Consider the following 15,159-nt stretch of genomic DNA (forward strand, 5'->3'; position numbering starts at 1 on the left):
CAGACCCTGATGGAATGGTATCCCTACTGAGAAGTTCCTCGGTTGATTCCAAAGAAGAGACTTGGTTGCATGCACTTTTCCCTGTCAACAGAGAATCTGTACCATTGAGATTCTAGTCATTGTTGTAAGGGCCTCAGGTGGAACTAGAAAGATACAAGACACCACTGGTCCCGGTAGAGATGTGATCTGCTTTGCCATTGGATGACGAGTACATAAGAGACTGTGACACTACAGAGTGATTGATAATAACCTCTCCTCTGAAGGATGCACTTCTGTGGACTGGGTATCCAGGTGTGCTCGGCAACACCCCGTCCGCCTGGGACGACTCCTGGTGGCCCACGGCCCTCGGCACCGCACCGACCCCCGCAGACCACGCCCGCAACCTCGGCTTCATCTTGGACCCTCTTCTCACCATGACCAAGCAAGTCAACGCCGTGTCCTCCGCCTGCTTCCTCACTCTCCGCATGCTCCGCAAGATCTTCCGCTGGATCCCCGCCGACACCAGAAAAACCGTGACCCACGCCCTTGTCACGAGTCGCCTGGACTACGGCAACACCCTCTACGCTGGGACCACCGCCAAACTCCAAAACCGCCTGCAACGCATCCAAAACGCCTCGGCCCGCCTCATCCTCGACGTACCCCGCAACAGCCACATCTCCGCACACCTGAGACACCTGCATTGGCTCCCAGTCAGCAAAAGGATCACCTTCCGTCTTCTCACCCACGCACACAAAGCCCTCCACAACAAGGGACCGGAATACCTCAACAGACGCCTCAGCTTCTACGTCCCCACCCGCCCCCTCCGCTCCGCTGGCCTCGCACTTGCTGCCGTCCCTCGCACCCGCCGCTCCACGGCGGGTGGGAGATCTTTCTCCTTCCTGGCGGCCAAGACCTGGAACTCCCTCCCCACCAGCCTCAGGACCACCCAGGACCACTCCGCTTTCCGGAGACTCCTAAAGACTTGGCTGTTCGAGCAGCGATAACCCCCCCTTTTCCCCCCTAGCGCCTTGAGACCCGCACGGGTGAGTAGCGCGCTTTACAAATGCTAATGATTTGATTTGATTTGCTCCAAGTTATTGTATCTTGATTTGCATGGAAAGTAGACTTTTTGAGGTTTGCCTGCAGACCCTGCTTGGTTAGTGTTCTGAGGCAATACTGGAAATGTTTTTCTGTCTTCATTGCTGATATGCCTTTTATTAGCCAGTCATTAAAGTAAGGATAGAAAAATGTTTTCTTTTTCCTAGATAAGCTAGGATAACTGCTGGGCATTTTCCAAATGTACAAGGTGCTGACTTCAGCCCAAAAGGCAGAACATTGTATTGATAATGATTTGTGTCTACATGGAAACAACAACATTTTTGATGTTTTACCATTATTGGAAAATAAAGGTAGGCATCCTGAAGGTCTCATGAAAACATCCAGCCTCCTTGGTGAAGTTGAGGATAGATCTGGTATAATGCCAAGATTCTGAACTTCTAATTTATGTAAATGTTTAGTTTTTAATGATCAAGTATGGGTTTAAATTCTTTGTCTTGTCCTTTCTTTGGCACCACAAAATACTAGGAATAAATTCCCTATCATTTCTGATGAGGAACGTCCTTCACCACATTATTCTGCAGTATATTGTTGATTTCCCTTTATAGTAGGTCTTTCTGAAAAGGCCATGTTTATGATGGCAGAACTGAAGGAGGAGGAGACCTAGAGTGGTGAAAATAACCATTCTGAACAACATTCAAGACCCATTTGTCTGTTTTTAAACACCATTCTTCTAGATGACTAGTAGTACTTCCCCCCCCCACCGGACAGGGAAACAGAAAGAGGAAGGAAAGACTCATTGCTTTGCCAGCGTTTTTTTACTGGATGTGGACTGATGCTGTGTTCCCCTACACCTCGATGTTTTTTAAGAGTGATACAGCTGTTTCTGCTGCCGTCGGTGAAGTTGGTGAGAACAATGAGTGGTTTGAAAATTAAAAAAAAAATATCTCCAATATTAGGGTTTGTACCTCTTATGATAATCTCTCTGCTTTTCTTGGCCAATAGCCTTCAAGGGGAGTCTGAGTTAAAATGATGTACGTGCACCAATCCCATGAAAAATTGAATGAGCAGCCTTGACAGCGGTTTTGACAGCATACCTTTCAACAGCGAGCATACCAGTAGTTGTTCCGTGCTCAATATCATGCTTCTCGTTGTCGATCAGGAGCATCTCCTCTTACTTTGGTGTTATTTCTCTCTGGATCTCCCTCTGAGAGAGTCCTTGTAGTGAGAAATTGATTCAGAAGAAGGCTGGACTTCCCCTAAGGCCCCTTGAAGAGCCAGCTGTATTCTGTATTCTTTCTTGCAGACCATGCAGCCTGATCATCTCTCTGTCCTTCAGAGTTAGCATGGAAAACTGCTGACAGTGGTTGCATGTCTCAGTATGGTAGGGTTCTGGAAGGCAAACAAGGCAAACATTTGGGTCTTCTTTTTCCTACAGGAAGGACACTTCAAAAGAGTGAAAGCATTTTTTACAAGAAAATAAGCTATTTTCTGTCAGAAACAGGTCCATGTGCATTCTTGGTGCGGAGAAATGCCAAATGAATGTGAAAAGGGAATATTTTTGAACACTAGCCAAAAAAAGGCAGATCTCAATGCCTCAGGATCCTGTCTCCAGGAACTGAAAAATTAACTAACCTACCTGTCACCTGTGAGGCATGATGGGATACAGAGGGTACTGTGAGGTTCTTGAAGGCACAGTGCTGGTTTTCTATTCTATGCTTTCAATTGCAGCCCACTGGCTAAAAATGTCTAATATGCCCCTTTCTTTTTCCTTTTAGAAAGGGTTGTGAGTGATTTTCTATTGTCACTCTTTTTATAGTGATGTATGGTTATACAACTGGCTTCTTTTTAAAATGAAAATGCAATGAAATCAGACCATTTCTAGCCTTCTTTAGCCTGTGTGTGTGTATGTAAATATATATATGTATATATATATATATATATATATATATATATATATAAATATATATATATACACGTATATATATATATATATATATATACACACACACACACACACACATATACACACACACACACATATATATATATATATACACACACACACACACACACACACACACACATATAAATAAATAAACTATGGTACAAAGTCTTGTAATGAAAATTATTTTTAAAGTGCTCTGGGATCCCCGCAAGTGGGCGGGGTTATTCAGTGAGGTGGAAGATGAGCTAGGAGATATAGCTGCTCTCAACAACAAGTGGAGCATAAGGGCAGGGCTCCAGTGTGGGGTGGAAGAGGAGCTAGAAGAAATAACTGCTCGATCAGTCTAGGACTGCAAGACAAAACCCACAAGAAGGATTCACACCTTTGCCCACATCTCAAACATCACTAAAAAAAACTGAAACACAGTCCCCTGACTAGGAGAGGTCTCGACTGGCTTATCAGTGCAACAGAAATGAAAAACAGCACTAAAATGGTCCTGCCCTAGCATTCACTGACAAGTTAAGACTTCCCCACTCAAGAGAGGGCCTGGATTCAATTCAACATTGCACATCTTTGGAGCAACAGATGATTTGATTCCATGGGCCTTCAAGGTCCAAACCGCTCAATCCCCTTTCGTTGAACTGTGACAAATGTATATGTCAGACAAAAAGTATCATTATAAGGGGAGAAAGAGGTGTATGACTGGCTGATGTCAATTTTCCCAAGGTTAACAGCACATGACCAAATAGGCCGACCTCTATGTGGGAGCATGAGGGAAGGGCAGTGGGGTGGTTTCAGCTCCCACTAGCAGTAGCAGGATGCATACAAACTGGAAGGGGGAAAACACCACAACACAAGAGTACTTTCTTCACGCACAAAGTGTTTTAGTATATTTTTACCTTCAATCCCTGAAGCCTCTTACAATGCTCTTATAAGGTTCACATCACTTTTTAAAGTATTTTCATCAACTAATTGCCATGCAGCCTTTGCTCTACGTATTCAGCAACTTTTGATTTTGTATTCCAAAACAGTTGTTCAACTATGTTCTCATGATATAAGGAGAGTTTTAGTTTCCACTGATAAGTGCTGCTGTCAAGTAAACCCATGAGAGAAAAGTATATATTACAAGCCATTTTGAATATTCGCACAGCCATCTTGGGATGGTATTGCAGTATTGCTGCCGGAGTTCAAGATCAGGTGGTGAAAGTGTTGCACTCACACTGATTATATGACGTACGTTAAGAGATCCCAAAAGCAATTCCTTTGCTGTGAATAAGTTTCTACCAGGACAACCTAGCCTAAATGCCTAAAATGACCCACCACACTCATAACAATCCACCTAGGATGATGACAGATGACACTGTATTGTCTGATTCTGGTGATGTCATTCAACTGCATTCAGTTGATTCAGGTTTCACCACAATTATGCCTGGTTATATGCGAGGTTGTGTCATTGTCAACTAATAAAATGCTATAAAAGCCCTCAAACACCAAGACCTTTGAAGGAAAAAAAAAAGAAATGAGAAAATGCACTTGACATATCATTGATGTCAAATGCTAATTAGTAATCTGGGTTTGAGGGGCCTATTCAGCCTACTGTCGCGCCACATTGGATGGCCTGTCAACACTACTCAAATATGAATTAAAGGTGAATTCTTAGAAAGTGGATAATGTGGACAGTCATTCGAGCATCACCAAAAGTAGTCTTTATGTAACTTGCTCAATGTAACATAATCGACTGCACAATCTGAGAACAAAACGTTAAAAAAGGTTTAACCTCATACAATTATGCTAGAGTAGAGGGTTGCCATAACAGCAGTGAAACAACTGTGCCTTATTTTAAAGCTTTGCAGTAGAAGGATATTCCATTTCAATCCTGATGTCATCTAAGCGGCTCTTCAAGTCATCAGAATCTCCTTCACTGTGCTCATCAAAAACAGCAAGCTGCAACTTCAGGTCTTCATTCTCAATTGTATGAAGCTCCTATAAAAACAAAAACACTGGTTGGTACGATCTATCACTTTACTGATGCACCCCGGCACCCCTTCCTCCGTCACTCAGATGCAACCCTGAAGTTCACCTACTGTGACAGGAAACAAACTTTAAAAACATATTGGTATTACAGAAAAATAACATCAATCGCTCCATGCCAGTTTGTGCAGACTGTTAAATGGAAATATGTAAGTAGCTAGAAAATACTGAAATGCTCTCCCAAAGATAAATTGTGGACATTTACTTTTTTAACAAACTTACTACTTTGATCCACATTCATGGCCAATGAAATGCTTTACCTTGAGAATATGATTGAGACCTGATCGCATCAGTTCACTGCGAATGTGCACTCGAAAGTCCAGCTCTTCTGCTTGGGTGATCAAAGCGTTGATTAACAGCAAACAGCTCACCTAGATGGAAAAAGCAGGCAAGTTACATATATCCTTAATAAAACCCATAGTACATGCACCTCTCACAGAATAAATGTATGGCCCACTAGAGGACTGTGCTCCAAACCAGTCTGCCAACAGTCAGTAAAATTTCTCACAGAGCAACTTTATGTCGTTGACTATCCAACATGCAATACCTTGTTGGAAAAGCACTAGTCCTTAGATGAATTTATTATACTTTGCGCTGAATTGTTTGACATCAAGTGGTATTAGAATGTTATTCTGTGTTCTGAGGTTGCAGCAGTGCAGTGCAGTGCCTATCAGCAAGTGAACAGTGATCATTTCAGTGCTTTTACTTGTATCTACAGATGCCTGCAAGACTGAGATTTATTAAAAGGAGGCCTACTACCCTTATCAGGAGAGATAACTTATGGAAATATCTTGAGTGGTTGGGAGATAGGTGGATGTACATTTTACCTTAAACAACTGGTAAACTTAATTCAATATTTTGCACATGGGTAGGTGCTGTCTGGTGGAAAACATGATGACATCTATACATTTTTATGTATAAAAAACAAACTCTTTCAGGTATCATGCCAAACACAAGAAGGATGGACTGGGCAAGACAATGGGGTCCATTTCGTCTATTCAGTAGTCAATTAAAAATGCAATGCCTGGAAATGGGAAGTATATCTATAAACTAGAAGTCACAATGTGCATCACTTCGCGAGACAAGATTCAGACCTTGACTACCAGGGAATTATATATGGGAAAGCAGGGTGGAGAGTACAAGAGGGTTGGGAGAGAGGAAGGGAGAAAGGGAGAGAGGAAGGGAGAAAGAGAGAGGGAGTGAGCGAGGGAGAAAGAGAGAAGGCGAGAAAGAGACAGTCTACTTGTGAGTGTGCGCACGGTCAAGTACATAACATTTTAGAGTGAGAAAATGACATACAGAAATACTGCGTATCGCTGATGTGAAACTTGGAGGCTAAGTTATTGTATGTGCTTGCTCCCTATAACTCCAACAGCATCCCTCCTTTAGAATGCATTTTATACATGCCTTTGGATAAAATCTGGTTTGTCATAGCTTTGTGGGTTTCAGTTGAGAATATCTGTAGTCCTATACTTTTCATGTAGTGATGAGGCCTAAGCAGGCTGAAACTGGCTTGTGTTGCTATTCAGAAGGGACCTGGCTGTGCAGTTCAAGGTAGATTTGTATATGGTGGGGTTCTGTATGAGGTTGGATAGTGGTTAACACAAAAAGCAAGCGTTCCACACCTCACAATATTGTGTATGCCCAGAGTTAGGTCCCATGTATATTGCGACATCACCAAACTGTACCTCACAGATGAAGCCTAAGTAGGGGACCTAGTCTCATTATGCGGGTGTTTCAGTTCAAATAGGGGGCCTGGTCTGGCAGCTTGATTCCTAGTGGATCAGGAGCAAGGCTCTTTTGTATATAGCGTCTCCTATTTGAGGTGGCGTGGACTGGAATGCAGCCCAGATTAGCTACCAGAGGCTGAGATTAATTCAAGCATTTCAACCATGACTTTTTTGTTTTCTTTAACATTTCGAAGGTACCATAAGATCCGGGACAGGTGTGTCCAAATTGTAAGCTGTAAAACAGCTCCTTGAAGGCCATTTGCTTATCTGCCACGGTTTAGAAATCACTATAGGATGACTTGACTGAGAAATGCTTCTGATCTAAACTTCGAAGTCTTCCAAAAATATGGACTCACTAAATGCCCAATTCATGTTACAAGGCCGTCATCCTTAAGTACAATCAACAGAGTGGGATCAGCTGTGTACAAGGCAGTATTTGATCAAGCAATGCCTTATAATGCCCAGGAGAACAAAATCATAAGCGTGTGCAATATACAGTTTGAAACCCAGAGTCTCATTATACAAACTGTAATAATGGAAGTAGCTCAGAGAAAAAAAATTAGGTTAGATGGCTGGACAACCCAATTTTTGAAACGGTCAACCAGTGCGCAGTTCAAAGTTATACAACACATGAGGTTGTGAAATTCTGCTGAATTATCAGCTTGTCATCTAAATGTAGTAAAATGTGAATGCCTTTTGTTCAGTGATGCTGCTCTGACCAATAAGTTTGTAATTATTCTTCTGGATGATTTAGGCACAAGCAGAAAAACTTTGAAACCATAGTATCTATTTTTTAAAGAGAATATATCTTTCTGCACAGTTATGCAAAAGAATATGTAAGGAAAGCGTTCAAGCTTCTTGAGCTCACATAAACTCGTATTGTAGGTAAGAGGCAAATATTATATGCGACAGTATTTCGTTGTTTCTTTGGTCCAGTACTGGTTCGGGTTATATTTCTTGATGATGAAAGAGCTAATGTTTATGCCTTATTCATTCTTTTCCAGAGGGACTTCCTATATGGCCCAATTTTTGTGAAACCTGGTATATCTCTTTTAAGTCGTAAAAGTTCGTTATACAGAGATGTTTTACCGTAGGTGACATTTTGGGAGGATTGCCAACGCAGTCCAGGAGATGTTCCCCCAATCCAAAACTTTGTTACATGAGCTATTGCCCATTTTAGAAAAACTTGTCAAGTTTATTTCTATTGGGTAGCTGTGGGATAGATGGATTAGGGTAAAGTCAAACTTGCTTCATTTGTTGTTTTGTAGTGCTACACTACAGTGCTCCTTTTCTTGACCAATAAGCCAGAGAAAAAATAATTTTGCCACCGCTGCACACTTAACTTTTCAAAAGAGATTTCTGGTTATCCGGATTCATAAAATTGAGATTTCATATAAGGTTATAAAATTATACCATAGCTGGGTTAATCATCTGACTTCATAAGAATAACATTAATTTCCAGATCCATAACATTGGCAGCCCCACGTCCCTAGACAGTTTCCTGCCTGGTGTGGGAGTCAGTATGTTGATATTGCTTCCCAGGGGACCGCAGCAAAATTTCCAGATTTTTTTTATTTTATTTGCTTTATTAAAAATTCATAATAGACATGGTGGTCTGCTGACCCCACCAGGCCACTATCCCCCGTGATGATTGTGATTCCTAATGGGTTGCAAATTGAGATCTACCTCATTAATATGCATGAGATAGGTCCATTTGATCCCACTAGGAATCGCTAAAACTCAGAAGAGCTTCATACATTAGGGTAACAGATTTCCAAATCGCGATTTGGAGGGAATCAGCAATTAGGAAATCGGTATTCCTAATGTTAGCACATCTGGCCCAAAGTCCCAGAGTCCTGTAATAGATGCTAACATTTTTTTTTCTCATATTGCTATCTGCCAAACAGATGTGGTCGCTCCCACAGAAGCAAGATGGCCCCAGCAAGGGGGGGGGGGGAGAATGCTCTCTGGGCCAATTAGAATACTCTATTTTTAAAAGTGGCACTCCCACAAGATTCTCAAGAGACTCTTGCAGACTCAACCATCCAAATATATGAATCATTTCATTTTGGTCCCCTTTTTTTCCTCTGTCCCCCACTTGACATATCATCTCAAAGCTTTCCAGGAAAGAAATAAAGAGGATTTTCTTTTTTTTGGAAAGCTTTCTAAAGATATGTCAAATGGCGCCAGTTATTACAAACCAAAAAAATGCCTTGTCTATGGTATGGTAAAGCAATCCTAACTATAACTACTCATGTCTAGACAACACTTAGCAGAATGACAGCACCAAATTCTCTAAAGATGCGCCAAATCCATTCAGAGCGGGAGGTTAGACCTGCCTGAAAAGCCCTTCCTTACCACCCCACACCCTAAACACACTCACAAACACACCTGTTCTATCTTCTGCCACAAGATGCCCAAGGAACATTTTCCCTGGCAATTATGTTGAACTCAACCAAGAGGAAGACACAAACGTTTTGTCTCTTTGGTCTTTTTAGGCAGTTTCATTCATTTGAAGTGAGTGGAAAACAAGGTAACCTATGTGTAGCTATGTGAGAGAAGGTGCTATTAATAAGACGGTATTTTAACTAGATGACCACCTTGACTAGCTTCAGCAAAAGAAAGTACAGCAGACAAAGCGAGAGTAAAGTTCAAAGGTTCAATTCATAGTGCTTGAGACATCTATTAAAAACAGTAAAAAAAAAAAAAAGAATTTTAAAAAGCAAGAGAGTTTCTATACATCAACAGTCTTATGACCTAGAGAAATGGAATAACCATGAACCCTGAAGATAGCCTTAGACATCCTTGAGGGATAAGAGTTTTCTCCATTTAGTAGGCATGGAGGGCCACGAGAAGACTCTTTAAACAAATTCAGCAAAACTTAGTTTCTGTGTGTAGGATTCCTCTTGGATGGAGCTTGTAAACAAGATAATCAAAATGCAATGTTAATTCCTCTGTACAAACAAATCAACCATCACTCTGCTATATATATATATGGCGTTTAGGATGCAATTCCTCCCTCTCTTCTAGATTGCAGATTCCACAGTTAGTCCAAGAACATAGGTGAGACTTCATATTGTATATTAGCACAGTGGCGTCAAAAGTGTGTTAATATCGATTTGACATAAGAGCTTTATGCTATAATTTTAGTATTTGTATGGTCTTATTAATCTAGTAAACCACTTTTAATAATTAAAAACAAACCAACAATCTGTCCTGCCACAATGATATTAAATAACACTGGAATTATGGTCAATCACTATGTGGTTTCATACTTTCAAATGCTTGTTAGGTATTACGGTTAGGTGGTTTCTTGGCATACTAAGATCTCTCCTTCACTGGGATAACTTAAACTCAAAGGATTACCCTCTTTCACCCAACATGTGTCCTACTACGTTTAGTGGCTTAGACAAATCACAACACAGACAGCCACTTACAAGAAAGAAGTAGTAGTAATAGGAAGAGAGCCATGAACAGTGAAGGCTGTATTATTTGTGCAATGGAAGAAATTCCTCAACAAAACAGTATTCAGGTACATCTTACAAGTAAACATTTTACAGAAATATAAATTCACTAATTCACAATACAAGGAATTAAAATGTGGTACCTCTCTAAGGAAACGGTAACAGGTTGAATAATGTCCCACTATATTTTTCAGAGGAGATTATCAATTCACACTAATGTGGCAGCTGGGTTAAAGCTAACAACAGGAAAACATAGTGATAAGACAATACCTTCAGAGCTACAGGAGCTCCAGTTTTAAGGCCATCCAGCAATGGTTTGAAGCGGTCCATCTCTTCCATTTCAGCCCGCTCCGTCATTGCTTCAAGTACCCGCTCATTCCTTAAAACAAACAAGCAGCATGTAAATGGAGTTTATAGAATTAGTACAGCTACAAACACACAACCTTAGAATAGAAAGAACTTCCCATGGTTTCACAACAATGATGTCAGAGTGATGGATCATCAATAACTTTATTCCAATATGGTAACACAATTTTCAATCAGCCCATAGCATTGGGAATGTACTGGGCAAGTGTGTGCTTAATGCACATAAAGTAAACGCATGAACCTAATGTAACAATATTTAGGTGAATACCAAGTGTCGGAACGCTGAATTCCATCAAAAAAAGCTAAATGTGCAAGTGGCTTCTATTCCCAGTAGAAAATCCACTAACTGCAACCTAGCAAAACAAAACAATTTCCACTTCTTCGTTCATTTTATTTGGTTGGTGCCCAACCATTTGAACAGACATCTTCACAGCAATATTTACTATGCCTGGTGATATAACATTTATTCACAAAATTCCTTATGCAGTTAAAGATGTCACATAAGGGTGGCATGTCTGGCAATACGACTTGGTGGACGTGATCGCACAACAGCACCATGCCATTACTCTAAATTGTGCAAAATACTGTCAATTACAGTGGCATTCGCAAGCTCACCTGAAGCAGCAATGCAACTCTACAGTAGAGAACCCCAAACCGAGCCTCAATCTGGTGGTTTTGGTCACTGCAGATTTGTTGAAAATGCCCCACACATAATGGTGACCAAATGAAGATCATGGAGCTTTGCTCACTCACTCTGTAACCGTCTTAGCTGGATGACAGTAGGCCATGGAGCCCTGACCAGGGCAAATAGACGTCAAGGATGAAGAAACATACCTTGAGGACTGGTGAAGATGGTCTGGTCGAGAGTAGAACAAGAGCATCTTAATCAAAGCTTGCTGATCCTTTGGCTTCTGGCAGAATTAAGCCCATGGTCTGTACATTGAGATATCGGAATTATTTGAAATCCTCCCCCTCGCTGCATCCAAGAGCCTGAGAGGCGTGGACCCAAGATGTGAGCAGTGAGGAAAACTCGGTGCTCTGGACTTCACACCTGATGGAGGTGTGATGAATTTTGTGACAGACAGGACTGACTGTTGAGATGTACAGTCCAGCTTTGTACACACAGCACTGGCAAATGGCTGAAATCAGCCAATTTAAAAATTAAGAAATCTGGATACACAGGGGTATTCTGAAAATCATCATGATCAGGAAACTTTCAAGCGAAGGCACACACTATTTTTTATTACTATTATATTAAGTATCCTGGGTTATCAGCTGCTTCGATCACACAGGATAGCCACTAACTGGAACCAATAAGACAATGGTTCACTGAGTTAGCTGCATGTTGTGTCCTTTAACCATATCAACTGTGTTCTTGTGACATGCTCTGAGCACCCTCTGTGACTATGCATTTTGACAAAAAAAATGACAAGTGCATAATATAAGTTGCTGTTCTGGTGGTATTCTAAAACATTTACCTTAATCGTCACTATAGCTCTATGTGCATTCCTCTTTAAGATAAGAAGGTCTTAGTGCACACCCAATTAATACATTGTCATCATGTGGAAAGATAAACCCACACTGCGTCTAAGACAACGGAATTGTTTAGTATACAGCACAATTAGGAGACAAGCAAATGCACCTAAAGCAGAACCCAGAGTAGGTAAACCAACACCTGTTACTTATCGTGCAACTTTAAAGCCTAACACAGAGTCCTGAAATATAACATTGACAAAATATCAATTACCATAAGAATCATTAAGTCTGATTTTCAAAAAGAGTCTGAGGACAGAGGCTGGCATGTATGTCACATCCCCAGTGTAGCAGAAAGGCCTAATACTATCATCAAGTTGCAAGATAACGTGCACAGAGGTGAAAGTAAAGACAGGTTTCAGAGAAATACCCTTTTAAGTCCTAGGATGTCTAGAATGATGTGAGGGCACCTCAAATACGTTTTATTGAAAAGATAGATGTTAGAAACGTAACAACTAAAAAGTCATTCAAAATTGTTCTCTATTTAGATGACACACTTGGGTGTGGCCCTCAAAATATTTTGCTCCACTCAATGCAGTGGTTGTCTATTTAACGATTTACAGGGACACAGATGCAATCCCCATATTCCCAGACTACACACAACAGGTACATCCCCAGAGGAAATCATTTGATGCAGTGAAACACAGGTTCCAAGTCCATAATATCATAATACAGGTCACTTTTTCTGAGTAAATTCAGAGTGATACCAGAGGAAAGAAGTAATTTCTTTCTTTCCCCAGAAACTGCCTAGGGATGGACTGATGGCGTGGTTTCACAGATCACTATGGAAATTGATGGCTCAAGACATGCTGGTATTTTAGCTGGGGAAGAAACTCAAGAAATATCTAAAGACATCAATACTGACACAGTCAATGCTCAAGCTGTAGAGGCAAATGTGAATGATGGCAAATGGACTCTGACCCAACTATTAGATCTCTGTTCTTAAGTGTTGTAGCTCTAAATGTCACCACACCTAAGACTACAGAGGGAGCTGGAGTCTCTGGCCCATGGAAGTTTCCCTCGTATCTTGTGAGATTATGTTTGAGAGCACTCCTCAGAATCCTGTAACTCAGTGTCTGGGAGTTGTATTTAGTTCTGCTCGCTCAGTTTTCTGTAAATGTTTAAAGTACATCCTGATAGGTTTACTGTTTAAGTTTTGGGTGGGTGCCAATTTAATGTTGAAAGTAGTAATAACGCTAGACGTGGTGATGGCTTTTCAGATGTTCTAGATGTTTAGTTGTTATGGAGAACAACAAGGTTCTGGATTTAAAAAGGTTCTTCTTTTTTTCTCACTGTCCGCGTGGGCACGGATGACATTTCCAGGACTGTGCACAACTGAATGTGGAATGATGAAGGTTTGGGTAAGGATCCGGAAGCAGAAGATCTTAACATGCCTCAGTAGTCTCTTGGAAAGATAGGGAGGTTTAAGTGCATGTACTGAAATGTCAAGGGGTTGAATGATTTTACTAAACACAAGATATTCTCACTTATAAAGGGGTAAGCAATTACAATTTATTTTTTACAGGATAGCAACTTGAAAGGAGCTGAATCGAGCAAAAACCTGTAGAAAACGGAGAGGCAGATTACAAAGAGCTGATTTTACAGTTTACTCTAGAAGGGTAGCAAACTGGATCACAAGTGATGTACAACAAAAGATATTCAGAAGACTGAATCAGACCAGACATGTAGATTGGTAATGCTTGAAGGTTTTAGGATTAGTTGAGAATTGTGTATGATGAATGTGGCTCAAATCATACCAGATCAAAGGCTTTCCCAAAGCAATATTGCTGTTTGCCAACAGGCCGATAATTTGGGCAAGAGAGTTTAACTGCATGATGACTGACAAGTTAGACGGAGTCCTTGTTTCAGAATTCCCATACTTATTATACAAACGAAGGGCGGGCTTTTTCAGCTTAAATCAATTGACATCTGGACAGTTTAACATCTATCAGGAACATGATACTTCTTTTACCCTCATCTACATGGCTCCTGCAGCAGGATTATATATCCATCTGTTAAGAGTTCCATGACTTATGTGCAGAGATGTAGTAAGGAGGCAGAACAGTATCCGATCACTCTCACCTTAATCCAATGCATGCTTGGAGGGGTTACCTTCCCAAAGTACAGATACAGCGGCTCCAGCCCTCTTGGAACTGAGTTTAGGCAAAAAGTACATAAAAAATAAAAACAATGACACCCTCAAGAACATTGAGTAGGACAGCCTGAACGCAGACCTAAGAGGAAAAAGTACTACATGGCTGTATAGAGGACACATGCAACTGAAAGGTGATAAACGTTTAGGAGGATAGCATACATGTGTAAGATAGAGTGGTAGGAAAGCCTCAACAAATGAAGGAACTGATTGACCTTAAGTGAAAGTAGGGTAATTTGCATGTTTCTTTTGATAAATACTCATATACTTTACAGAAAATGCCCATATGGAGAGGGTAATAAATCAAAAAGGCTGTTATGTCTCAGAGAAAGACAATACATGAAGGAATATCTTGCAGCGCATAGCCAAGGTTTTATATGGTACACACAGACTGTCATTCATAAGACCTTTCATGGCTACCTCTGGAAATAATATTCTCAAGTTAATTCTCCCAGACAGAGAACTGATGAAAGATGATTGTAGAGCAGGGGTCTGATTTGGACTGTCTGCTTATGCAGGACGAACTGACTGTAACCCTTCAAGGTTTCACTAGATACAAAACAGCACGCTGTGTCATTTGTGCCAATTATAAAAAGTAGGCTCAAATACTGTGATGACAAAATTTCATGAGGTATACCTCAAGACTTAGGACAAAGGGTGCTTCCTGAATTGGTGAAAGGGGAACTGAGAGTGGTAGTGTTAAAATCTGAAAAAGGTCTCATATACTACTGAGGGTGTAGGCATTTATCAACACAAAGTGGATATTGAAATACTTACTAAAGCACTTGCCTTATGAAAGTGTTACCTCAGCTAGCTAATCCAGATCACTCAGGTTTGTTCCTCAAAGAAACAAAATATGAATTTAAGACTGCTACTGCATGTACAATACTTCTTAGAATT

General features: G+C 40.8%; 1 protein-coding gene across 1 annotated transcript in view; it reads right to left on the minus strand.

Annotated features, from left to right (window-relative positions):
* Positions 1–15,159, minus strand: part of DIAPH1 (diaphanous related formin 1) — a 978,623-nt gene that overhangs the window by 552,062 nt on the left and 411,402 nt on the right. Inside the window, exons 9-11 of the mRNA XM_069199475.1 lie at positions 10,479–10,587; positions 5,275–5,385; positions 4,848–4,966 (exon numbers count right to left, since the gene is read on the minus strand). Of these exons, the coding sequence (XP_069055576.1) occupies positions 4,848–4,966; positions 5,275–5,385; positions 10,479–10,587 (339 nt within the window). The remainder of the gene's footprint in view (positions 1–4,847; positions 4,967–5,274; positions 5,386–10,478; positions 10,588–15,159) is intronic.

This window comes from Pleurodeles waltl, chromosome 7 (assembly GCF_031143425.1).
Source record: "Pleurodeles waltl isolate 20211129_DDA chromosome 7, aPleWal1.hap1.20221129, whole genome shotgun sequence".
Classification (NCBI taxonomy): domain Eukaryota; kingdom Metazoa; phylum Chordata; class Amphibia; order Caudata; family Salamandridae; genus Pleurodeles; species Pleurodeles waltl.